The sequence below is a fragment of the Elephas maximus genome, chromosome 14 (assembly GCF_024166365.1).
Source record: "Elephas maximus indicus isolate mEleMax1 chromosome 14, mEleMax1 primary haplotype, whole genome shotgun sequence".
Classification (NCBI taxonomy): Eukaryota; Metazoa; Chordata; class Mammalia; order Proboscidea; family Elephantidae; genus Elephas; species Elephas maximus.
This window is the reverse complement of record NC_064832.1, coordinates 40,141,165-40,167,971: the sequence shown is the minus strand read 5'-3', so window position 1 is coordinate 40,167,971 and position 26,807 is coordinate 40,141,165. Positions and strand designations below refer to the sequence as shown.

The window sequence follows — 26,807 nt, the reverse complement described above, 5'->3', positions numbered from 1 at the left end:
TTACCTGATGCCCTGTTTCACACGTTTAATATTCATATTTCCTGGAATAAATGTTCCTGTTATGTACAATGACTGAGAATGATCATAGTTCCTGTGTTTGTAACACTTACATCCTAATTTCTTATTAAATTCAAAGTTTTCTTGAATTAAATCAGATTTTCCAGAGACAATAATTATTCCTTAGGGCAAGGCCTACCCCCAGGGAAATGATAATAGTATTGATTCAAATACGATTAAATTATCTCTCAACTTTGAAAAAGTGGGAAGAACAAAGGAAAGCTTTCTTTACAGAATGCCAGCTAATAAATACAGAAAGAATGAAAGAATTAGAACGTCATCATTTTGTAATCCCCATATAACGGAGCAAAGCAAGATTCATTCATTAATGGATGCTAAATCCATGAAATAAAAGGTCATTAGGTGTGTTAATTATGTATTACTGTGTAACAAAATACCTCAACATTTAGCAGCTGAAAACAATAAGCATTAATTCACATGAGGGTCAGGTATCTGAGAGCAGCATAGATGGGTGCCTCTTGTTCAAGGTCTTTCCTAAAATTATAGTTAAGCTGTTGCCCAGGGCTGCAGTTTTCATAAGACATGACTAGAGCTGACTTACTTCCAAACTCAGTCATGAGGTTGTTGGCAGGCTTCAGTACCTAGAGAAGGATGTTGAACCGAGAGCCTCAGTTTTATCACACTATGTTGGCCATCCCATGGAGTTGCTCACAGCAACCTAGCTTTCATCTTTCTCTCAGTGAAAATGGTCTGTGAGGAGAGAAAAGAGATGGAGCCAGAAGCCATAGTCTTTTCATAACCTAACACCAGACTTATCATCCCACCACTTCTGTCCTATATTTGTTGGGAATAAGTCCAGTGCACATTCAAGGGCAGGAGAGTACACAAGTGCATGAACGCCAGGAACAGGAATCACTGGGGTCATCTCGGAGGCTACCTATCACATTGAGGCATAAAATGTTTATACGACGCCAAAAGCATTATCCCACAAACATACTAATTAGTAAGGAGAAAATGCACCATTACAATGCAGTTATGTTTGTGATCAAACTTAACATCATTAGTAATGGGACTTCTCAACATTATGTGTTTCTAGGTGTGACACAATACAAACTGTACAGTGTCATCTATGAAATAGTCTTGCCCAATGTTTAACCTGAATTTAATTAATCTTTAGGTTTAACTTTAGTTTATAGCACACTGAAGGCGTGGATGAAAGTTACCAACACCATGAGGCAGCAGCCACACAAATCCAGAATGTAGGCTATCCTTCAAAACAACTTTGCTGGACTCTTCAAAAAGCCAGTATCACGTGGGAAAAAAGGTAGAGGGTTTATCTAGAAACTGAAGAGCCAACCAAATGCAATGTGTGAATCTTGATTGGCCCTGGACTGGACAAAACAAGCAAGTTAAAAAAGGTATTTGGGAACAACTGAAGAAATTCTAGTAAGAAATAGCCTTTTAATATTATGTAATTTCAGATTTTACTAGGTATGATAAGCAAATTATGATGTTCTAGGAGAACGTCCTTATTCTTAGGGGATGCATACTGAAATATTTTGGAGTAAAGTGTCATGAGGTCTGTAACTAAACAGCTCAACGAGAATCTATCAAATAAAAAAACAAATCCTGATTTAGTAAGGAGGCTATTCAAAAGGAGTACTGCAGAAGGCAGGGAGAGACTACTCCAACAGGGACAATGCTCTGATGGGAAGATCAGCAATCATCTTAAAACTTAGGAGTAAAGGCTTTTTCTTTTATAAAGACAAGCGTAAACAAGGTTAGAAAGGACCAGGTGTGGGGAAGTGGGATGAAAGGGTGGCGTGATCCGATAGTAGAGAAGTATTTTACACGGAGGCCTATTCTCCAGGACGGGTCCTTACGGAGGGCTAGTCCATTGGCTCAGCTGAGGGTGGGCTGTCAGGGGCCTGGGGAAGGGAAGAAGCCTAACCAAAGTTTAGTTATCAAGCATTTTGTTCACATTGATTGACCAGGAAAACCAATTCAGCTTATCGTTTATGAGGCAAAGACCTCATCACAGGTTAACAAGGGGGCATCCATGAGTCTTCTCTAACTTGTGTGGGGACAGGTGGCTCCTGGCAGTAAGCTGTTTTCTGGAACACAAAGGATGGCGATGGTGGGGAGAGTTCTTAACTATCAATGCTTTCTAGGGTCACAGGACTCAGGTAAAATTCAACATTGTCACACCACACAGGTGTGTGTGTGTAGAGCGAATAAATGTGGTAAAATGTTAACAGTAGTTAAATCTAGCGCTCACTGAACTTACATTTTTTAATTTTTTAAAATAACTTTTCAGTATGCTTGAAAATTTTCAAAATAAAACTTTGGGAAAAAATGTCTTTACCTTCAAATAATGCCATTTCAGCTAGTCTTTCCTGGCATACTCCTTTTTTTACTCAAGAAACTTTCCCAGAACAATTACTAAATACATCATGCCACTTGGCATTACAATTTATGATTTATGTTTGGCTCTTTCACTCAACTGGAAGTTCCTTAACGTAAGGACTGTTTTATAAATCACTGCACAAAACTTACTACAGTGAGTTACTTACCTTAGACCACCTGTTGATGCTCATTAAGCCAAAGAACAATAAGAAATAGAAGCCACACAGAGTTTACTTTAAATATTGGTTTGTAATTTACATGGTACAGAATTCATTCAGCTTTCAAAGAAATTTATAATCTTTTTCCTGGGGATGTTCACTGTTACTGAGGGGCTCAAATTCTTCCCAATTTGTATTTATGTGTTACTTAAAAGTAGAACTTAAAGTCCTAACTTTGACATGATAAATAATACTTTGTCTTTAAGTAAAGGCTTTATAAAAAAACTTTATAACCTTAAATCACTAAATTTTACATTTTCCTGAACTGAAAAATGTTTTTAATTTATTAAAAAAACATTTGCCACACTGCGGGTGGAAATGTAAAATGGTACAACCACTTTGGAAATCGATTTGGCACTTTCTTAAAAAGCTAGAAATAGAACTACCATATGACCCAGCAATCCCACTCCTCGGAATATATCCTAGAGAAATAAAAGCCTTTACATGAACAGATATATGCACACCCATGTTTACTGCAGCACTGTTTACAACAGCAAAAAGACTGAACCAACCAAGATCCTCATCAACTGATGAATGGATAAATAAATTATGGTATATCTACACAATGGAATGGTATGCACTGATAAAGAACAGTGATGAATCTGTGAAACATTTTATAACATGGAGAAACCTGGAAGGCATTATGCTGAGTGAAATTAGTCAGTTGCAAAAAGACAAATATTGTATAAGACCACTATTACAAGATCTTGAGAAATAGTTTAAACTGAGAAGAACAAACTCTTTTGTGGTTATGGGTGGGGGAGGGAAGGAGGGTGGGAGAGGGGTATTTACTAAACAGATACTAGACAAGAACTACTTTGGGTGAAGGGAAGCACAACACTCAACACAGTGGAGGTCAGCACAATTGGACTAAACCAAAGCAAAGCAGTGTCCTGAATAAACTGAATGCTTCGAAGGTCAGCGAGGCAGGGGCAGGGGTTTGGGGACCATAGTTTCAGGGGAAATCTAAGTCAATTGGCATAATAAAACCTATTAAGAAAACATTCTGCATCTCACTTCGAAGAGTGGCGTCTGGGGTCTTAAATGCTAGCAAGCAGCCATCTAGGATGCATCAGTTGGTCTCAACCCACCTGGATCAAAGGAAAATGAAGAACACCAAGAACACAAGATAACAATGAGCCCAAGAGACAGAAAGGGCTACATGAACCAGAGGCTACATCATCTTGAGACCAGGAGAATGAGATGATGCCCAGCCACAACCAATGACTGCCCTGACAGGGAACACAACAGAGAACCCCTGAGGAAGCAGGAGACCAGTGAGATGCAGACCCCAAATTCTCATAAAAAGACCAGACTTAATGGTTTGACTGAGACTGGAAGGACCCCAGTGATCATGGCCTCCAGACCTTCTGTTGGCCCACTACAGGAACCATCCCCAAAGCCAGCTCATCAGACATGGACTGGACTGGACAATGGGCTGGAGAGGGATCCTGCTGAGGCGTGAGCTACCTGGATTGGCTGGACACTTGAGACAATGTTGGCATCTCCTGCCTGGAGGGGAGATGCAAGGATAGAGGGGCTTAGAAGCTGGCAAAATGGTCACAGAGAGAGTGGAAGGAGGGAGCGGGCTGTCTCATGGGGGGGCTGAAGTAATTGGGAGTATGTAGCAAGTTGTGTATGGGTTTTTGTGTGAGAGACTCTCTTGATTTGTAAACTTTCACTTAAAGCACAATAAAAATTATTTTAAAAAAAGGAAAAAGAAAAACACACACACACACACAAAAAACAGTTGCCATCGGGTTGACTCCAACTCCCGGACACCCTATGTATGTCAGGGTAGAACTGTTCTCCAGTGTTTTCAGAAGCTGATTTTTTGGAGCTGACTGCTGGGCTGGGCCTTTCTTCTAAGGCGCCTCTAGGCGAACTCTAACCACCAGCTTTTCAGTTAGCAGCCGAGGACATTAACCGTTTACACCATCCAGGGACTTTTTATACGGCTAAGAAAAGGCATATAAAGAGATCAAGTGATCTATTCTAACACCTATAACCAATTCTCAATACTTTCTCTTTTTAATGATGCATGCTTGTTTTCTACTTGAAGAGCTGGATTGTGCCTTACAGGAAACCTAAAATAAACTTTTAGATTAAGAAATGTGACTCGATTCATTAAAAAATATTTGTAAGTACTATGGACTTTTGGAAACCCTGGTGTAGTGGTTAAGTGCTACGGCCACTAACCAAAAGGTCAGCAGTTTTAATCCGCCAGCCGTTCCTTGGAAACTCTACGGGGCAGTTCTACTCTGTCCTACAGGGTCGGTATGAGTCGGAATCGACTCGACGGCAGTGGGAGTGGGTGCACGTTTAGCTGTACTTTATGAAAATTCATTAAGATTTCCACGCCTCAGTCTTCTTCTTGATCTAGGTCCATTTCATTTACAATAAATAATAAATCAGCATTTATTTTGCTGATTTAAGGTTTTTATCCAAAAATTCAGCCATGGCTTCTTCATCTGCTGATTGAAGCAGTCTCTGAATTAGCTGATCCAGGGCCTTCTCACCACACAGAAATTCCTGATAAAAGACAGAGATATTATGAAAATCTGGTTACTAGAAATAAATGACAAACAAAGCAAAGAGTTACGTGTATTTACTTCATTTCCTTATGTTGTTGTGTGTCACTGAGTCGATTCCCACTCATAGCAGTCCTACATGACAGGGTAGAACTGCCTCATGGGGTTTCCCAGGCTGTAATCTTTACAGGAGCAGATCACCAGGTATTTTCTCCCATGGAGCTGCTGGTGGGTTTGAACTGCTGACCTTTCAGTTAGCAACTGAGCTCTAATGCAACTGAAATCCCTCCTCTTGCAGAAAACTTTCTAGTCCACACTAAATCTATTCTTTCTTTGAACTCCTATAATATTTACTGTGTTTACCATTCATGAATTACCCTTCAAAATTTTAAACTTTTTTGAGATAAAATTTACACACAATAAAATGAACAACTTTTAATCATCCACTTCGATGAGTTTTGACAAATATATACCCCTGCATAATCAGAATCCTAATCATGATGTGGGATATTCCCATCCCCAGAAGGTTCCCTCGTGGCCTTTTGCAGTCAGTTTCCCTCAGTCCAGGCAACCACTGATCTGTTTTCATCATTATCGTTTTACCTGTCCCAGAATACTATCTAAATAGTGTCATACAGTGTGTATTCTTTTGTGCGTAGCTTGAACGATAGAAGCCATGCCCGGACTGATGGAAACTGACTGCAAAAGGCCACGAGGGAACCTTCTGGGGATGGGAATATCCCACACCATGATTAGGATTCTGTTTATGCAGGGGTATGTATTTGTGACTCATTCATGTTTTTGCATGTACCAGTAATTTTAGTTTGTTCCTTTTTATTACTGAGTAGGATCCTACTATAAGGATATACCACAATTTATCCGTTCACCTATTTATGATCATTTGGCTTGTTTCCCATTTTTTGACTGATTCTTTTTTTTAAGTCAGGTTTTTTGGAGTATAATTTGCATATATTAAAACTCATCTTTTTTGGTGTAGTTCTGAGTTCTGACAAATGCATACAGTCATGTAACCAATGAACAGCCTGGACATCTCTTGAATCAAACTGTCACTTACATTTCTATTTATCACTGAACACACAGTTGTTTCCATAACCTGACTCTTAGCTTTGTGTATCTTTAGATCTGTCATGGTTTTTTTTCCATAACCTGACTCTTAGCTTTGTGTATCTTTAGATCTGTCACGGTCATTTTCACCACAGGGGTTTAAATAAACATTGTTCCTTTGCCCTTGGACCAAGCCCAGATAAGTGGAACACAAAAGATGAAAGGAAGAGAGAAACATTTTTTAAAAGTAGTATTCCCCATAGAGTTTATTCATTTTATGGCCTTGATTAAATTACTGCTACTTCAGTTTGCTCTACCACTGCTTTTAGAACTGTTCTCAATATTAGTAAGGTATAATCTCTGAAGCAGGGTCACTATGAGTTGAAATCGACTCAATGGCAACATGTTTTGTATTACTACATCTTCCTCCAGTTAGGCAGATTGACTTAATTAGCAGCTGCATTTCCTTGTAGGTAGGTAGTGAATGATTCTCCTTGCATTTCCCTTTCAGGCAAAAAAAAAAAGGTGGGGGGTCAGGGAGAGAAGAATGTGGAAAAGCCAAATAGGGTACTCTAATTTTAAAAGTCAATCAAAATGTATATCAATTATCATACTGCATACTTGTTTAAAACCTCTAAAGGTATAATCTTTATGATGAACTATCAGACAGAGACATACACACACACACATCTGATTATTAATTCAAGTTCACCTTTTGGAATGAATTTATTCTTCATTCTGTCTTTCCAATAGGCTGTTCTTCATTCTGTCTTTCCAACAGGCTGGTTAGTGATTATTAAAGCCAACCTTTTACCATCAAGTTGATTCTAACTCATAGCTACCCTATAGGATAGAGTAGAACTGCCCCATAGAGTTTCCAAGGCTGTAATCCTTATGGAAGTAGACTGCCACATCTTTCTCCCGTGGGACAGCTGGCGGGTTCAAACTGCTGACCTTTTGGTTAGAAGCTGAGTGCTTTAACCACTGTGCCACCAGTGCTCCCTATTAAAGCACACTAATATAATTTTCCTTATTATTTTTGAGTCTGGCAAGATAGTGCAGTTAGCAATAGCATGCCAGTATTTTGGCTAAAGTCATATATTTTACAACTCTAGAATCTAAATTTGGATGTTTCACAGCTGAATACTATACTGTGCACCTAGGTGCCCATGTGAAAAATAATACTGGTTACAACAATGTGGCTGTCTCAGGAAAAACCATCTCCACTACCAGAAAAACAACGGAAAGAACGTGGTGTATTAGAACAATATGGCTAAACATATTTTGTTATTACTGTGTGCTTCCTGAAGAAAGGGAAGTTAGCAAATATTTCCTCCATTTCTACCAGACTACTATGTTCATATGCAAGGAAGCCTTAAATTGCCTAGAAGACAGAGGAAGTGGCATAAGATACACAGAAATGTATACATATGTCAAAAATATACTAACTACAACAGGCAAGTATATAGAGATCAAAATTTAACTAGTGGTTACCAGGGGTGGTCAGAAGGGAGGGCAAAAGGAAGACACAATGCCTAGGGAACACTGAGCATTTGTTAAGGATGCTGGAAAAATTCAGGAGTGGTTAATGGTGATGGTTGGATAACATGATGAACATAATTGTCATTAAACTACACATGTGATGATTGTAGAAATGGCAAATGTTCTGTCACCTATACATTTAGCTCAAAGTAAATAAATAAACATCTCCATTGTAAAATTAAGACTTTGAATTTGAGTATGGAATGGGACAGAATCAAGTAAAAGAATCGACATGGCACCAAGAATAGGACCCAAACTTTCTGTCTTCTGCCTTTTCCACATAGCCATTTACGGGAACTTGTTCACTTTTCCCCTTCAACAGAAGTAAAAGGGAAAATTTTTGTGTTTCCTTATTCATGTATAAATGTTAGTGGTCCTGGTTACAAGGAATTTCATTAGGTTAATGTTCAAACCATCTTGACATGGTCTTTTCCTCAAGAGTAAAATTGTAATGGCTGAATTTAATGAATACAAATTGTGGTAGGTAGAATTCTAAGAAGCTCCTTGGTTTACACGACTCATGTGATTTCCTCCCCTTAAGTGTTAGCAGAATCTGTGAATATGATGGGATATCACTCCCATGATTAGGTAACTAATCAGTTGACTCTGAGTTAATCAAAAGGGATATTCTCTAAGTGGACCTGAGCCCTTCCTGCAAGAAGAGATTTGAAACATGAGAAGGCATGTGGAGGGGGCCACATGGCAAGCAACTGTGAGTGGTCCTTGCAAGCTTAAAGCAGCCCCCAGCTGACTGCCAGCAAGAGGATGGGGACATCAGTACTACAACCTCAAGGAAATGGAATTCTGTGGACAACCACACGAGCTTTGAAGAGGTCCCCAAGCTCCAGAAAGATGTGCAGTCTGGTCAACACCTTTGATTCCAGCCTTGTGTGAGACCCACAAGGCCATTCCTAGACTTCTGACCTACAGAAACTTAATTCTTATAATTTCTAATAGAAAGCGAATATGCACGTGTACATGTATGTTGAATGTATGTTAATACACTGTCACTGCAGAACAAAGAATTTGGAATTGTAAAAGATAATGTCGTTTCAAAATGTTACAAAGACCATATTTCTGACCAAACTACTAATAAAAATGTTTGCAAATTTTAGAAGACTAATATAAACTGGCTTAGGGGTTTTTAGTCACTTGGTAATATTTTCTAGTTGATTCCAACTCACAGCAACCCTACAGGACAGAGTAGAACTGCCTCATCGGATTTCTGAGGAACGACTGGTGGATTTAAACTGCTGAACTTTTTGGTTAGCAGTCCAACTCCTAACTACTGTGCCACCAGGGCTTCTATTTTAGAAGAGCTCTCTAAAACTTGACTATACATCCTTCAAAAATCAAAGGTATATAAAGTATGTGATATAATGTTGTGTCCCGTTGAATCAATTCCAATTCGTAGCGGCCCTATATGACAGAGCAGAACTGCCCCTTAGGGTTTTGTAGGCTATAACCTTTATACTCAGTAATATTACCTTAATATCACGAACTTCATATGCTATCCTGTGGTCAGTGACTCTATCCTGGGTGAAATTATATGTCCGTATTCTCTCTGATTGGGCTCTTGTTCCCACCTGTGCCACGACAAAAAACAATTTGTATTTTAACTTTACAATTACTTTAATTACCGTGGAAAAAGTATTTGCAATTGACTTTTAACAGTTTAAATTAAAAAATCATATATATAAGTGGGAGGAACAAGAAAAGGCAGAACTTAACATTCAAGACTACACAGGTGTAAAGCTTAACTACAGAAACAGAATCAATGTTTCTTTGCTATGCCAAATTCCAAATATTTCAACCAAATTAGTCATTTCTCCACAGCAATCAGTTCCTCCTGGTGTCTGTGACACTACCATGTTCCCATTCAAGCAGCAAATGCTAATATTCAGCAATGTAACACTTTCTGGGAGCTTACTATCTGCTGGGTTCTGATAACACGGGGGGCGGCGGGGGCACCTCTGACTCATTCCGTTCTCTAACTGCCCACTTCCAACTGGGTCTTTTATATCCTGTCCTTTCCATTTTTACTATCATTCAAGGGCTCATTACTTTCACCTATGTTCCTGCAAAAATATCTTGATTAGTCTTCTCTGTTTAATTGTGTCATCCTGCTTAGTCTTCCTAAAACACGGTTTTCTGTTAAATTTTCTTTGGTTCTTTCTTGTCTGCTATGTAGACAAAACTCAACTCAGCATTTAAGGCATCATAATGTGGCCAACCTCCCCAATGATATTTCTGAAAATTATGTGAACCTCTAACATGCTGCTTATTATCCCATATCATTATTACGTGTCTGTTAACTCTGCTAAAACACCATCTCAAGGAATGTACTTTCCTAACAATCTCCTACCATCTCTGCCTTTCCTGGTCCCAACAACTGAAAAGTGTTACCTTCCTCCTGTGAATCCAACTGCACTGGTAATCCTCCTCACAGCACACACAATTTCTAGTTTCCCTTATGCTACAGTTATTTGTATTCATCTTAGTCTTCTTATCTCCCCCTACCTCCCCAACACACCACACCTTCTCTCATCTGCTTTCGCTTTTTAAGATTAATACCAAAAAAAAAAAAAAAACCCAGACATTTCCATAATTCATTTTCTTAACTCCTAAGGCAAGCAATATGAAACTGAATTCCTAAACACGGCTGATTATCAGGGGAATTTAAGAAAAATTGCAGTTACTAAACCCAACCTCATATATACTAAGTAATCAGAGATTATGTATTTTTGAAACATTTCCTAGGCCATCCATTCTGACGATCAGTTGGGTACGGAAACTGCTATCCTGAAGCACGATATTAATGCTCAGGGCCCACCCCAGATCCATTATATCAGAATCTATAGGGGTAAGTCCTAGGGATCTACAAAGCCCTTCAGATGATTTCAGTGCAACCAGGGTTGAGAACCTGGCCCAGGATAAAGCCTTCCATGTAACAGCCACTGTATATATTGGCTGAAGAAAAACTTCTAAAAGCATTAGAAATTCCTATTAAGAAATTTCAGGCCCTAATATATGGCATAAATAAAGTATCAAACATAACTAAAAATGCACACTTGATACAAGATGAACTAGATAAATGGGACCTCCTAAAAATTAAATACATAGGCTCAACAAAAGACTTCTGCAAAAGAGTCAAAAGGGAACCTACAGACTGGGAAAAAAAATTGCCTACGACATATCCGAAAAGGGACTAATCTCTAAAATTTATAGGAAACTTCAACATCTCAACAATAAAGAGATAAACAGTCCAATTAAAAAATGAGCAGAAGATACACCAAATAAGACATTCAGGCTGCTGACAAACATATGAAGAAATGCTTGCAATCAAGAGCTATTAGAGAGATGCAAATCAAAACTACAATGAGATACCATCTCACCCCAGCATTACTGGCACTAATTAAAAAAGCCAGAAAATAACAAGTGTTGGTGAGGTTGCAGGGAGACTGGAACTGTTGGTGGGAATGTAAAATGTTACAACCACTTTGGTAAACAGTATGCTGCTTCCCCAAAAAGCTAGAAATAAAAATACTATATGGTCTAGCAATCCCACTTCTAGGTATATACCCTAAGGAAATAAGGGCTGTGATACGGACAGACATATGCACTATCACTGCAGCATTACTCACAATAGAAAAAAGATGGAAACAACCTAAGTGCCCATCAACAGACAGATTAACAAACCGTGGTACACACACACAACGGAACACTACACAACAATAAAGAATAATGACAAATCTGTGACACATTTCACAACATGGATGAATCTGGAGGACACTATACTGAGTGAAATAAGTCAATCACAAAAGGACAAATACTGTATGAGACCACTACTAGAAAGTCACAACAAAAGGTTTACACACCGGAAAAAAAAGAATAAAATGTTCTTTGATGGTTACCAGGGACAGGAGGGGGAAAATTATCAATCAGACAGAAGACACGAATACTGGTGAAAGGAAAGGCAATATATAAGGGGGAAGTCAGTACAATAGGACCAAGGCAAGAGAGGACACTTAGCGGAACAAAAGAATAAAGAGTAACTCCAATAACTACTCTAGCTTAGACCATTCTTCAGCAATAGTATTAATGAACAATAAATTACGCATGGACACATAGGTAGATAGATATCCCAAGAGGCGTGGGAGGATGGATGTAAGGGAACACGCTGACCAGCATATATAGGTTTGGTAGTGGATATTTCTATATACATGATGGTAGATGCAGCTCATACAGAGCTCTTAGACATAACCAAACATCTTGTGGGATAAAGTTTCTAGGTTAGACGACAAAGCACCACAGACACGGGGGCTATCTACGTCAATTGGCACAACACAGTACATAAATTCAATGCTCTGCATCCTACTTTGGTGAGTGGCATCTGGGGTCTTAAAAGCTTGCGAGCAACCGTCTAAGATACAACTCTTGGTTTTTTACCATCCAGAGTGAAGGAGACCAAAGACTCAATGAAGTAATCTGTCCAAAGGACTAATGAACCACATGAACCACAGCCTACATGACCCCAAAACCATCAGAACTAGATGGTGCCCAGCTACCACTACCAACTGCTCTGACTGGGATCACAACAGAGGGTCCTGGACAGAATGGGAGAAATTCGTAGAATAAAAAAAAAAATCAAATTCACAAGAAAAGACCAGGCTTGCTGGTATGATAGAGACTGGAGGAACCCCCAAGACTATGGCCCTAAGACACCCTTCTGACCTGGAAATGAAGCCATTCCCAGTGACCACCTCCCAGACAAACAATAGACAAGTATATAAGATAAACGGTAATACCAGACAGGAACACACTCCTTAGAACACTCAATTATAAGATGAGAAGCCAGAACGGTTTAGATAATGAGAATGAAAGAAAATGTGGAAGCCAAGACAAAAATGAGGAGAGTGCTGACACATTGTGGGGAATGAAATCAAGGTCATGAAACACTTTATGCACAAACTAGCAAACAGAAAACTAATTTGCTCTGTAAACTTCCACCTAAAGCACAATTAAAAAATAAAAGAAATTCCAGGCAAGTAGACAAGTGATTTTGGAAAGACGGGGACAGGGAGGTCTTTTCTGGCCTCTGAATCAGACTGCTAAGGAAGAAACACACAATTTGCAAAAGGCCAATTTTGAGTATTAATTTAAAAAATTACTATGTGGAATCCCTGGCACCCAAACGTAAAATGACAAGTAAATCTTAACGTCTTTTATTAATTCAGATGTGCCAGGGTTCACAGTGTTTATGTTACCATTTAGTTGCCAAGAAATTACAGATACAGACACTGATGCTGCTCCACAGTCTGGGATTACCACAGACTGGGGATTAATAGATGATTTAACCTGTCCCTTTTAAGTTAGAATGCAAGTTAGAATGTGGCAGAAGGGCAAAAATGTGAAAAGACTAGGACATTTAAGTGAGAATAATAATCAATGTTAAATGTCAATAAATAATTAATATTCAGGCTTATACAATTCATCATCCCAGTAAATTTAATTTACTGAAGGTACACCTACCTGCAAATGACACAAAAGCACAATTATTTCTGCATTCCACTTTCTCTTTTAACCTCTCTCAGAGACAAACTTTACTAATGTTTCCAGAATTGAAAATCGTGCAACACTTTATTTAAAGAAATTATCTTTAGTCATTTGGCTTACAATTTACTATTTAAGTACTGCAATAAATACTGTATATACATATACAAAATTCAAAAGCTATAAAAGGGTACATTGCTAGCTGCTGTCGATTCCAACTGGTGGCAACCCCATGTGTGCAGGATAGAACTGCTCCATAGGGCTTTCAAGGCCGTGACCTTTCAGTAACAGGTTACCAGGCCTTTTTCTGGTGGGTCTGAACCGCCAACCCTTCGGCTAGTAGTTGAGTGCTCAACTATTTGAGCCACCCAGTGAAAGAGAAATCTCCCACCTGCCCCTTGTCCCCAGGTTCCATCAACAGGGCCATTTCTTTCAGTGCCATTGATTTGTGATCTCACATAAAGTTGTAATAATAAAAGCATAGGTTTTTAAGCTAAAAATCTGAAAGTCTATTAATTTCCATGAACTTATTATTATTTTAAACCAATTTCCTCCTAAGACAGGCTAGAACCACTGGAGGAAACAAATGGAAAATAACTTTTATACATATCTCATCACTGATTTGCAAACTGGCAGGCCCAAATGTAGCCATAATCTGTCAATCCATAAGCATATAAATTATTCCTATTTACAAACAAGCACGTTTCCCTATGTTCTCAGACATTCACAGTCACAGAGGGGCAAACATCACATTTTCTACATAGCACAGGAACTTTTTATACACTTATTAAATTATTACACTAAATTAATCTTACCTGCAGTTTCCTAGCACTTTGTTGTTGACACCTGTCCTTCTCAACAATCTGCTGGTAGAGCTTAGCTCTCAACACACGCAAGGCTATTTCTTTATTTTTTATCTGTGATCGTTCTTGTTGGCATTCTACTACCAGCCCTGAAAAATGATAGGGATCAGAGGTAAACTGAAGCCTCCACAAGCCAAATTAATATAGAACTGAGGAACTTATTAAAGGGGAAAGGTTAAACTGGCAAAGTTTACAAAGAGAAAATATGTTTTTGATTTAGCGCATTCAGAAACCATACATGGGGTATGATAGTAATAGCTACAGGTGGTTGTTGAGATTCTACTGAACTCCCCACATGGGAAGATGAGTCGCATCGCCTGCAGATGGCTGCGGCATTCTTCCATCCCCAGACCTTGGCCTCTCCCTCCCACTCCTTCAGACGCTTCCGCAGCTCAACAGCACAAACCACTGGCACCCCTGTGCGGTGCTGCTCCTTTCCCTGTCCTACTCCAGAATTCCCCTTTTCCCCTTTAAGTCACAGATACACACAGCTGAAGTTTTAGAAATAACTTCATATAAAAAAACCAGTAGAATGGAGCTACTCAAAGTCTTAAAAAGGAAGAGTTTATAGTGAGTGTATTTCTCAGTTGTCAAAGTTCTAAATCCAGCTATCAACGTATCTAGCCACACACATTTTGGCTGGCCAAATTCTGGATTTGAGTGGGTTTGGCCTATTTTTTATAGTCAGTTCCTAGCTTAAAACTAGCCCCAAGTAGTGACCCTTGAGAGTTTAGCCTGTGCTCTTCTTATCTGTGGGTCTGTGTCCAGTTCTGCTTTCATTACATTAGAAGAAAAAGGTACTTTTCTTTCTCACCCCCAACCCCTCCAAAAAAAATTCCTCTCAGCTTAGGCCAGTTGCACTGATAGAGGCAGTGAATATTGTGCTGGAGAAACTGTTTTCTCCCTGTCTAAATAGGCTCCAGTCTATACCTGCTGGTCCTCCAATTAGAACATACAGGTTTCGCCTCTATTAGTGTAAACTTATTTCTTGATGGCCTTAGTGCAGCCATATGGTTGGGCTGGGGGTTACTTGCCTTCACCTTCCATGCATTTGCCTGGAGATCTCTTGAATTTGGTATCTTCCTTTCACCACCCCAAATATGAAAACTTCCATTTCAAGGTGGCCCTTCTTTCATAAGCTTTCCTCGAAATTCCTCTTCTTATCAGCTGACCCTTAGTGATTATTACCTAGGCACCTGCTATGGATTCACATCTACTGGCTCTGATCAGAACGTTTAGCCTAAAACTACTGCTTAGTCCCTCTGTAATTCCTAAGGAAGTCACTTGATTACACATTCTATACACATTCTAGAGAAGTGTATTTAATCTTAAGTGCTCTCCCAAGAAAGAATGATCTTGAAAAAAAAAAAAAAGGGATGCTGAGTAACAGAAGAGCTGTTGAAACCGCAAGGTGCTGGGGTTGGTAGAGAACTTTATAAAAGGATTTTAGAGAAAATAAATTTTATCAATGTTGTTTCAACACTCTAAAGAAGATTCCAAAATTCTAAGTAGCACAAAGTAGGCATTTAATATATATGCATTTAATACATATTTGCTGAATTACTAACCATATTATTTAAAAGATTTATGGTTATACATGGAAACAAAATACAATATTTCATACAATCTATAAAGCACATTTTTTCACATTTTAGTATCTCTTAGCTATCTTACAATCACTGGTATGTCATAGCTTAATTGGTAGTGTCTTTTTTATTTTATCATGGTAATAGAAGTTATGTGTCTTTCAATTGATGGTATCTTAGATTCGATGAAAAAAGTTATATAAAACCAAAGGTAAAATAAAAACCCATTAGTCTTAAAACAAAGATGAGAATGTAAGGAGGCAGAAATTTGATGAATGGAAACAGAACAACCAGTATGAAAATAATGAGAACGTCTATGCACTGTGAAGAAAGTAACCAGTGTCGCTGAATAACTTGTGTGGAAATTGTTAAATAGGAACCAAAACTGCTGTGTAAACCTTCACTGAAAACATGATAAAATATTTTTTTGAGAAAAGGACTATTCTGTATAAAACAAACAAAAAAATCTGTCAGCCTTGAAATGATAAACTGATATAAAAGATTAAATTTACCTCAGAAGAATTAAGTGTTATTGATAATCTATGGGGATGAAGGACAGCACTGTAAGGCTTACAGAGGCCCACTTTCACTCACTAACCGGTAACCAACTGACAAGTCTGCTTCAAAGCACAAACTATACACTTGTCTTCATCTTTGTTCTGGTAAATTTTACTCAAAAAAAAAAAAAGTAACTCTTCCCTGTACATACATTTAAGCATACCCCTACGTACTACACTCTTCTGGTAGAATATGGGGTTTATATAGAAGCAGTAGAATAGAAAAAATGTGGTTCTTCAGAGTCCATGGGCATGGAGAAAATGGAGGAATGGCCCACAAGGCTGACTTTCGATTCTAGCCGGGACATAGCTCCCTTTCTAAGGGTCTCAGAATGGAAGAACTGGGAAAAAGGCTGAGTTTTTTTTTCTTGAAATAGATGCTGAAATCATAGCAACACACAATGTGTGAAGAAGTGGCCTCAAGATGTCATGTACTCAACTAGGGCCACACATACACACACACAGCAATGTGTGTAAGTTTTTATATGAGCACCTGACCTAAATTGTAAACTTTCACTTAAAGCACAATTAAGAAAAAAGATATTATATACTCATAACTACATGGAGTATTAAGAGTTAGTAGGCCTTAAGAGAAATGAAGTCTTAATACATGCTACAGTGTGAACGGAGCTAGAAGACATCACGCTAAGTGAAATAAGTCAATCACAAAAGGACAAATACTATACTACCTCACTTATATAAAAGGACAAAAAGAGGCAAATTTATAAAAAAATAGAGACCAAAATTTATTAGTGGTTACTGGGGTGAGAGGGAGGGAAAAAGGGGAGTTACTGCTTATGGAGTACTGAGTTTCGGTTTCTGGTGATGGAAAAATTGCACTGATTACAGGTAGGATTGGTTATACAGCTGATTACAATAAATGCTGTCAATAAGTTGTATACCCATAAAAAGTTGAATTGGTAAAATCTGCATGATAGATGAATTTACATCAATGACAAAAAAAAAGGAACAGCTGCTGAGGCTGCTTATGTACAAACACCTCATAGGATTTGGTTCCTGGTTTTGGAGGTCCAGGGTCATGGTTTTATAGGACATCCCAGTTAACTGGCCTAATAACGTGTTTAATGCTTCTGTTCTACCTCCTAGTTTGCTGTGTAGTGCCCAGGGTCTTAAACGCTTTCAAGCAGCCATCCAAGGCACAACTGGTCCCTATTCGCCTGAGGCAACGGAGGAAGAAGAGTCAGGAATAGGAGGAGGAAATGGAATGTGTGGCTAATTGCCTCCATGAACAACTGCCTCCTTTGCCATGCGACTGGAAGAACTGGATGGTGCCCAGCTACCATTACTGAACATTTTGCTCAAAGATTCCATAGATGAATCCTTACCAAAACGGAGAAAATCTAGACTCCCTGGAACAATGGGGGCTGCGTGAACCTTTGAAATTATTGCCCTGGGATAATCTTTAAACCTTAAACCAAAAATATTCCCTGAAGTCTTCTTAAAACCAAGCAAGAGTTCAGCTTAACTAGTAACAAATACCTGCCTTGAGCATTATACTCTTTTAAGATCTACCTACAACAACTCAAAAGATTAGATAGGAACCTTAGGGGAAAGTGAGTTTTATGTTAATGGTTAGGAACAACTCAGAAAAGGAGGGTGTGAATGGTTGCACAACTCAAAGAATGTAATCAATATCACTGAATTATACATGTAGAAATAGTTGAATTGGTGTATTTTCTATTGTGTATAGCCTCAACAATTAAAAAAAACAAAGAGTTAGTAGATCTTGATATGCCTTGCCTAAAGGGGAAGTTTAAAGGTAAGCTTTAGGGCCTCATGTAAATCAAAGAACAAGATATTAGTTAAATAATTTGGCCCAAGGTTAAGTCTGGAAACACAACGATCAGTGATGTTTTTAAAAGCAGATAATTTATTGCTGCACAGGGTAGTTTTAAATCCATTTATATGTTCTGAAATAGTTTGGATCAATTGTTTGAACTTAGGTTAACTTTTACCCCATTTTTTGTCATTTTTATTTTAAATTCACTTTAAGATAATGATTCCTGTTCTGGACTGCTTACAATATAGAACAATATCGAACAATATAGGCCTTAGTTGAAACACCCTAAAATCTAACAACTTGTGAATTGCTTAAATAAATTACGGTAGTCTCAATATATATATATATTCCCCTTTTTCTGAAAAATGATACATTAGATATGCATAGAGAAGAAAATAATCTGAAAGAATATATACCAAAGACAAATACAATAACAGCTACTGGGTATGGTTATAGGTGTTTTATATTCTTTTGCTCATATGTATATCCTAGTATTTTACGGTTTCTTATGGAATAAAAAATCAATAAAACTTAAGAGAAACTATAAAATTATCCCATTGTTGTGCACTTAGGTTGTTTCAACTTTGCTACTATGAACTGTGCAAAACAAAACAAAACCCATTGCTGTGGAGTCAATTCCAACTCATAACGACCCTACAGGACAGAGAAGAGCTGACCCACAGGGTTTCCACAGAGCGGCTGGTGGATTCAAACTACCAACCTTTTGGTTAGCAGCTGTAGCTCTTAGCCACTGCGCCACCAGGGCTCGTAAACTGTGTGAAGCAGTAATAATCAGCTGGAAAATTAATTTAAAATTTAAAAGGGGCATCTGATTTCAAGATGGTCTCCTTTCTTTTGAAAAATCACACTAAAACAATTAAAAAAAAAAAAACTCCATCTGAAATGAAACTAGGTGACATATGCAATCCCCAAATACAATATATGACAGAAAGTGGATGAAGAATGGTGTTATAGATTGAATCGTGTCCCCCAAAACATGTGCTGAATTTCACCCTTGTATCTGTGGATGTAATCCTGTTTGGAAATAGATGTTTTCTTTTGTTACATTAATGAGGCCACACCAGTGTAAGGTGGATCCTAAACCTAACCACTTGTGAGTTATAAAAACACCAGAACAGACACAGAGGCACAGATGGGGGAAAGATACGTATGAAGACAGACACAGACACACACAGCGGATGCATCTACCAGCCCAGGAACTTCAAGGATGGCTGGCTACTAGCAGCTGAAACTGACAAAAAAAAAGAACCTCCCCTCTCCTAAACTCACGCCCTGAATTCAGACTTCTAGTCTCCTAAACTGTGAGAACATAAATTTCTGTTCTGTAAAGCCACCAACTTGTGGTATTTCTGTAACGGCAGCACTAGGAGACTAAGACAGTGGCCTTAGATCCACAATCTCAGTGTCACCTTTGAAGGATACAAGGAGCCAGGCACTAACATAGGATTATTTCCTTCCAAGTGCTGAATCAAGTTTTATAAGATGTGGAAAAAGGTTAAAAGTATACAAGCAAAGGTCATGCTTACCTGTGGGGATGTGGACAAGCCTGACAGCACTATCGGTTGTATTAACATGCTGTCCCCCTGCTCCTTTGGCTCGAAATGTATCTACTCGCAAATCGTTGGGGTCCACTTTCACATCTATCTAGAGCAAAAGGTACAATATAAATAATTCTGCACTTAGTGAACACTTTAATACTAAATTTATTCCAAGATTTTTCAAATAATTACTGTTTTGTGTTAAAATAAGTCATAGTCATTAGGCTAAGAGAAGAAATAACCTACAAAAAAGAATCACAAACTCCCTATTTCAATGGCACGCTATTTTTTAACAATGACTTAAGATGTTTTGAGATCAGTGAGTTATATAATCTCTCATAAATTTCATCATCCATCATCCTAAAATAACCAAACCCAAACTCGCTGCCGCCAAGTTGAGTCTGACTCATAGCGACCCTGTAAGACTGAATAGAACTGCCCCATAGGGTTTCCGAGGAGTGGCTGGTGGATTTGAACTGCCAACCTTTTGGTTAGCTCTTAACCATTGCACCATCAGGGCTCCCATCCTAAGATATAAAATACTAAAAAAAAAAAAAAAAGAATACGTATCTATTTTTGAAAGGAAGTCTAACATTTTGTTCCATATACATCACTCATTTGTATGAATGAAAGACATCATGGGTGATTTTTCTCTTTGAAAAGTACACTAATAACAGGATCACGGTTAGCATCTAAAATACCGTTCAGGTGTATTTTTCCCCTAAGATGAGTATTATACAGTGAATTGTTCCAGAAAGCAACATTATACAGTAGGAAGACTATAATATACAGTCAATTCCGACTCAGAGCAACCCTACAGGACAGAGTAGAACTACCCACAGAGTTTCCAAGGAGCACCTGGTGGATTCGAACTGCCGACCTTTTGGTTAGCAGCTGTAGCTCTTAACCACTATGCCACCAGGGTTTCCATAAAGCAAGTAAGTAAACATATATATATGGTGATTAAGAAGTAAGAGTTTTACTCTAAGAGGTTGTTCTTGTTATGTGCCATTGAGCCAATTCTGACTAATAGCCACCCCACGTGACAGAGCAGAACTGCTCTATAGGGTATTGTAGGCTGTAACCTTTATGAAAGCAGATTGCCAGGTCTTTCTGCCATAGAACTGCTGGGTGGGTTTGAACTGTCGACGTTTTGGTTAGCAGCCAAGCACTTAAGCCTTGCACCACAAAGGCTCCTTATTCTAAGAGAAAAGACATATAAACACAAATGCAAGAAATTGAGCGGGCCGGCGGGGGGCGGGGGGACGACTCTGTTACTATTAAATCTGAATTGGTAATAATAATATGACCTTGTGATTTAAAAACATAAGGTCCTAGGTTTGTCCCCTGATACTACTGGCGAAATTTGGACAAGCTTGGGCAATTTGACAAATTTGGACAATTTGGGCATCAAAAAGGAACAATGATTATAATTTATTGAACTAAAAAATAAATACATGAGCCTATAATGCTCTTTATAGATAAATGCCAGATGGGACGATACAATTAGAAATTCACCATTTTCCAACTGCAAACTAAGTAACTGATTCCAGCAAGGAATACCAACTAATGTTAAAATCATGAATAAAAAGCACTGGGAGCAAGATATGTGTACACTAGAGATTACTTATTAATTAAAAAGGGAAAAATATACTTTTACAATGGAAAGATTTTTGTGGTCACCACCTTAACTAAATGCTCGAACTAAGCATCACTAACAGTGGGACAATCTGACATTATGTGCCTTCTGATAAGATGTAACATGAATATAACGTCACCTATGAAGTATTCTTGCTCAAAACATGTAACTGGAATGGAATGGAACATTCAGATATAAATTTCAATACAGTACAGGCAATAAAGGAACAAGTTAAATAGCACCATGGGGAAACAATCAGTCAAATCCAGAATGTGAGACATTCTACAAGATAACTGCTCTGAACTCCTAAAAAAGTCAATGTCATAAAAAAATACAAAACTTGGGAGACTGTTCCAGACTTAAAGAGACACAACAACTAATTCCAATGTGTGAAACTTGATTGCATCCTGGTTTTTAAAAAATATGACTAGGAAATTATAAAATGGACTGAATATTAGTTGTTACAGAATTACTGCTGATTTTCACAGATAATGGTATCATGCTTACACAGTATAGGAGAATGTCCTTATTCTTAGAAGATATGTTGAACATTTGGGGGGTGAAGTCTCATGATGTCTGCTATGTCCTTTATAGTTCATTAAAGAAATGTACATACATATGTATAGGAATCAAGCAAAGAGCCTTGGTGGTACGATTAAGCACTTGGAGCTAACTGAAAGGATGGCAGTTCAAACTCACCCAGGACTCAAATGGAGAAAGATCTGCTTCTGTAAAGACCACAACCTAGGAAACCTTATGGGGCAGTTCTACTCTGTCACATGGAATCGATGTGAGCTGAAAGCTGGCTCGACAGTACCTAACAACAACAAACAACAGGAATCAAGCAGATATGGCAAAATGTTAACAATTCCTGATTCCAGGAAGAGTTATATACCTACTCATCATTTATCGACTATCTCATTATGTGACACTTCACAAGTATGACAATGGTAAAAATTCTACTATCCAACTATTTTGCACATTTACAACATACATCTGACAGTAACGAACACCAAGGTGCAAGGCGAGAGTCATGCTAGTTGTGATGATTAAGGTTATGCGTCATCTTGGCTGGGGCATGATTCTCAGTGGTTTGGCAGTTACACAGTAATGTAATCTGGCAGTTATGTAATGATACAAGCATCTTCCATTTTCACATAATGCTAATTTTCATATAGTGACCTGGTCTTTGGAACCTAACCATGTTGTTAAGTGAGGAGTGGGTGTACAAGCTTCCATTGTACTATTCTTTCAACTTTCTCCATGTTTAAAATTAAAATTTTTTAAAAAAGGGAAGATGGCTATAACATAAACCCTCCAGAGATATTATATCGCTGACCTCAGTGATACGATATTATCTATGGAATTCATTTTCTTTTTTAAGATAGAACTTAGGTGGCAACATTAAAGAAGCTCTGTGGATTGTTTCTGAAAAGAAGTGACTTCTATTTAAAAAACAAACAAATATCATAGTCATGGATAAAGTGACAACTTTACATGGAGAAGTGTTCAGGATTCCCCATTTGAGACTGTAAAGTTTAATCTGTAACCATGAAAATAACAGATTTTCCTAGAAGCTAAGGCCTCTCCACACAGTGCCTGTTTACATGGATGGGTTGGCAATGCCTCCTGGTGAGGTTACCTCATCTGGTTGAGGAAGGACAATAACCGACATTGTTCCTGTGTGAATACGCTGCATCCTTGATGACAGGCCAACCTCTGGAATTCGTTGAACTCGGTGAATCCCACCTTCATACTTCAAATGCCTGTAGACATTACCACCAGAAATTCGGGCAGCTGCATGATGTAGCCCACCTAGGAATTAAAAAAGAAAAATCCAAATCTAATAAATCCTACTTAGAAAGGGATCATGATCCTACATGTAATTAACCTAAGGCCTGAATGTAAGTATAGAGCCTGGGATGAGAACATAAAGTAGGTACGAAACTGCATATTTTCCCAATGTACATGTAAACATATAAAAGGAAACACCAAAATATTATTTATAGTTATCTCTGGGTAATAGAATAACAGGAGTTTTTTTGTTGTTGTTTTTTATATTTTTTATTTCTAATTTTTTAAATAATGAACATGTTTTACTATTACAAACCAGAAAAAAAATACTATTAGGAAAAAAGGATACTGGGACCTTATCTACATTGAACTACCCTATGCAGTCTTAGGCTATTATGGTGCCATATAGAAGAGAACGCTCAAAACATAATTTGATAATGTTGAATAATTCTATAGGTCCTCCCAAGTTCTCAAGAACCTATTGAAATTTAGCTCTTACTTATCTATGGAGTAGGAAGATTATTACACACAAAAAATCTTAAAACCCAGACTAGCTTCTTCTCATCTGATGTTTTTCTCCCATCTTTTTATTACAAAATAATATACAGATACAGAAAACAACATGAATCAAATGGCTTAAACGACCATCACCAAGGTCAAGAAAAAGAACTTCGCCAACTGCCCAGAAGCCTCCGACCCCAGTCACCCCTGTCCCTTCCCCAAGAGTAAACACTATCCTAACTTTCACAGTGATCACTTTTCTTTAATATAAGTGCTCCACCTAAATGCATATCCCTAGGCACTATAGTTTAGTCTTGTCCATTTTAAAATATTTGATTTTTAAGTCTCTATTATCTACAAATTTGTCATCTATCTCTTTAATTTCCTACAAATTATCTGTTGAAGAACCTGAGCTGTCTGACCTGTAGCATTTCCCACAGTTCTGATTTTGCTGATTGCATGCTCTTGGGGCAATTCTACCTGTTCCTCTGCCCTCTGTATTTGCTGCAATTTGGCAGCTGGATTCAGAGGCTGCATCAGACATATTACAAGACACATGTAATGTTTGGTTGTCTCTCTTTTTACAATCTTGACAGCACTTGATCCATCATTGGGGGTTGTAAAATGGTAGGAGTCTAATTCTGACATTTCTTTCTCCTGTGCTAGTTAAAATATGTTTATGAGACACTCTCCCTAATTTACTATTTGATTACTGAGTCCCTGGGTAATGCACAATTAAGTGCTTGGCTACTTGCCAAAAGGTTGACAGTTCAAACTCACCCAGGGGTGCCTCAAAAGACAGGCCTGGCAATCTCCTTCTGAAAGGTCACAGCCTTGAAAACCCTGCAGAGCAGTTCTACTCTGCACACATGGGATCACTATGAGTCAGAAATGACTCAATGACAACTAACAACAAAAGTAACAGTTAAGTAGGAGAGACAGGCTAAATACTTGATTTTGTCCCTTTACCAGTTTTACCAACATATTTTGCAGTATAATGAACTGGGGTTCTTGTAATCCTCTGAAGATGACCAATTTAAAAAAATATATATCATTATGAACTCAAGGATTTAAGCATATGTGGCACGTTTAAATCAAATGTAATTATTACTGAAGCTCAACCTGTCCTATCTTTGGCCAATGGAAGCCTCCTCAACGTAGCTCTGAAGATCTTTTGAAATGTCTCTAGTTATTTAATAATTTTCCTGCTATGGTATAATAAGATATTCTAGGGTCATTCTGGACATATCTTGCCCCGGAACTATAATTAGTCATTTCTTCAAGAAGCCCTGGTTCCTTTAACAGAGAAATCATATTTCAACACCACAATAAGGCACTAGGGATGTTCATTGCTACTGGGTTGGTCATATTTTCTAGGTCTTTTCAGTAGACCCAAAAAAAAAAAAAAACCAAACCCATTACTTTGGCCATGGAGTCAATTCCGATTCACAGTGACTCTACAGAACACAGCAGAACTGCCTTACAGGGTTTCCAAGGAGTGAGTGGTGGATTCGAACTGCCAACACTTTGGTTAGCTGCCAACCTCTTAACTACTACGCCACCTAGGCACCTTTCAGGGGACGGAAGTAGGAAATACCTCCTTAGTTTATACTGATGTTGGGAGACAATTCTCCATCGATGTATTCGTGCACATCTGGCAAGTGACTGCCCTTTGTTACAGGCTACCTTTCTAAGGGTGTTTATATAGCAAACAGCTTTGGCAGATAGAAATAATGTCTCCCTCCAGAGCAAAGGGCAGTCTGCTCTGGAGGGAGACATTATTTCTATCTGCCAAAGCTGTTTGCTATATAAACACCCTTAGAAAGGTAGCCTGTAACAAATAAAGTGTCTCTCTCTAGAGCAACAGGCAGGCATGCTTACTGCTCATCAAAAAAGACTAGAGTTCCCTAAACTCAGTGTTCCTCTCCTGTAATGCAAGATATCATCTGCCCTCTTCACGTTGCCCTGTGTGTTGTGGGACTCAGAGAACCAGCACAAAAAATGCCGATGCCCTGGCTATTGGTCTTGCTGTGAGTAATAAACTGTCCTTTGTCTCTGACCCATAAAACTGTGGCAGGCTAACTTGTTAGCTTGCAAATAGGGTAAAATCTCAGTCCCTTCACAGTTCTTGACAATTGACACTTCTGCTTTAAACTCAAGACTACAGAGCTTTTAGTTAACCTACTATTACATTTTTATCTTTTTTTCATATCAAGAACCCCAGTTCTCAAGGACAGAGAGAATGTTAAAATTAGGATACCCCATAATTACACATTTGTTTTATACTGTATTACACAACAATCTCAGAATAACAACACTAGTTTTACTAACAAATATAATTAGTAAAAATGTTAAAACTTTTTTGCATGTGCTCTCCCCATTCTCCACCCGTTTTTCAAATGGCTATGCTAGCTATATCTACCTTGTCAGAGCACATAGTTCTTACATACTAGTCTCTCCCTCTTAGCCCTCAACTATTCCTAGTTATAGAGGTTACCATAGCACAGCCATTACAGTGATTGACTGCTAACTGAAAGGTCAGCAGTTCAGATCTACTAGCCGCTCCTTGGAAACCCTACTGGGCAGTTCTACTCTGTCCTATAGGGTCACTAGGAGTCAGAATTGACTCAACAGCAACGGATTTTTTCTAGAGGTAACCATATACTTAATGTTTACCCTAATCCTATGTTGATCCCTCTGCAGTCATTTAGTTGTCTGAAACTTGTTCTCTAGTAGATTCCTCAGAAAGGGCTCATGGGAAGAGTATTTCCTCAAGTCTTGCATACTGATAATACTTTGTGCCCTTTATACTTATAAGTCAGTTTTGCTGATTATAAAATCCTTGAGCGAACCATTTTCTTCTGCCACAAAGTGTTATCAAATAGTCTGATGAAAGCCTGACTTTCTTTCCCTTGTAAGTCACGTGTTCTTTGTTCTATATATCCAAAGGATTTTTTTTTCTTTTTCTTTTTTTTAAAGTCCAATAATTTTACTAGACTATGTCTTAATGTTGTTCGTTATGGCAGGATATTTCAGACGTGCTCATTAAACATGTGGTTTCAATTTTTTTTTTATTTAAATTTCAGGAGAGTGTTCTCAAAATATAGGTGTTAGTGTATTTGTGGCAGCCAGACTCCAATATGGCCCCCAATGACCCCGCCATCTGATATTCAC

The 26,807-nt window shown here is 38.2% G+C and overlaps 1 protein-coding gene across 6 annotated transcripts in view; it reads right to left on the bottom strand.

Moving 5' to 3' along the window:
- Positions 1-2,652: 2,652 nt before the first annotated feature.
- The window catches only part of MTRF1 (mitochondrial translation release factor 1), a 60,244-nt gene continuing 36,089 nt past the window's right edge, over positions 2,653-26,807 (bottom strand). For all 6 annotated transcript variants that reach the window (XM_049853114.1, XM_049853115.1, XM_049853110.1 and 3 more), the window contains exons 6-10: positions 22,981-23,153; positions 19,688-19,805; positions 14,149-14,285; positions 9,268-9,366; positions 2,653-5,174 (exon numbers count right to left, since the gene is read on the bottom strand). In XM_049853114.1, the coding sequence (XP_049709071.1) occupies positions 5,061-5,174; positions 9,268-9,366; positions 14,149-14,285; positions 19,688-19,805; positions 22,981-23,153 (641 nt within the window). In that variant the 3' untranslated portion in view covers positions 2,653-5,060. The remainder of the gene's footprint in view (positions 5,175-9,267; positions 9,367-14,148; positions 14,286-19,687; positions 19,806-22,980; positions 23,154-26,807) is intronic.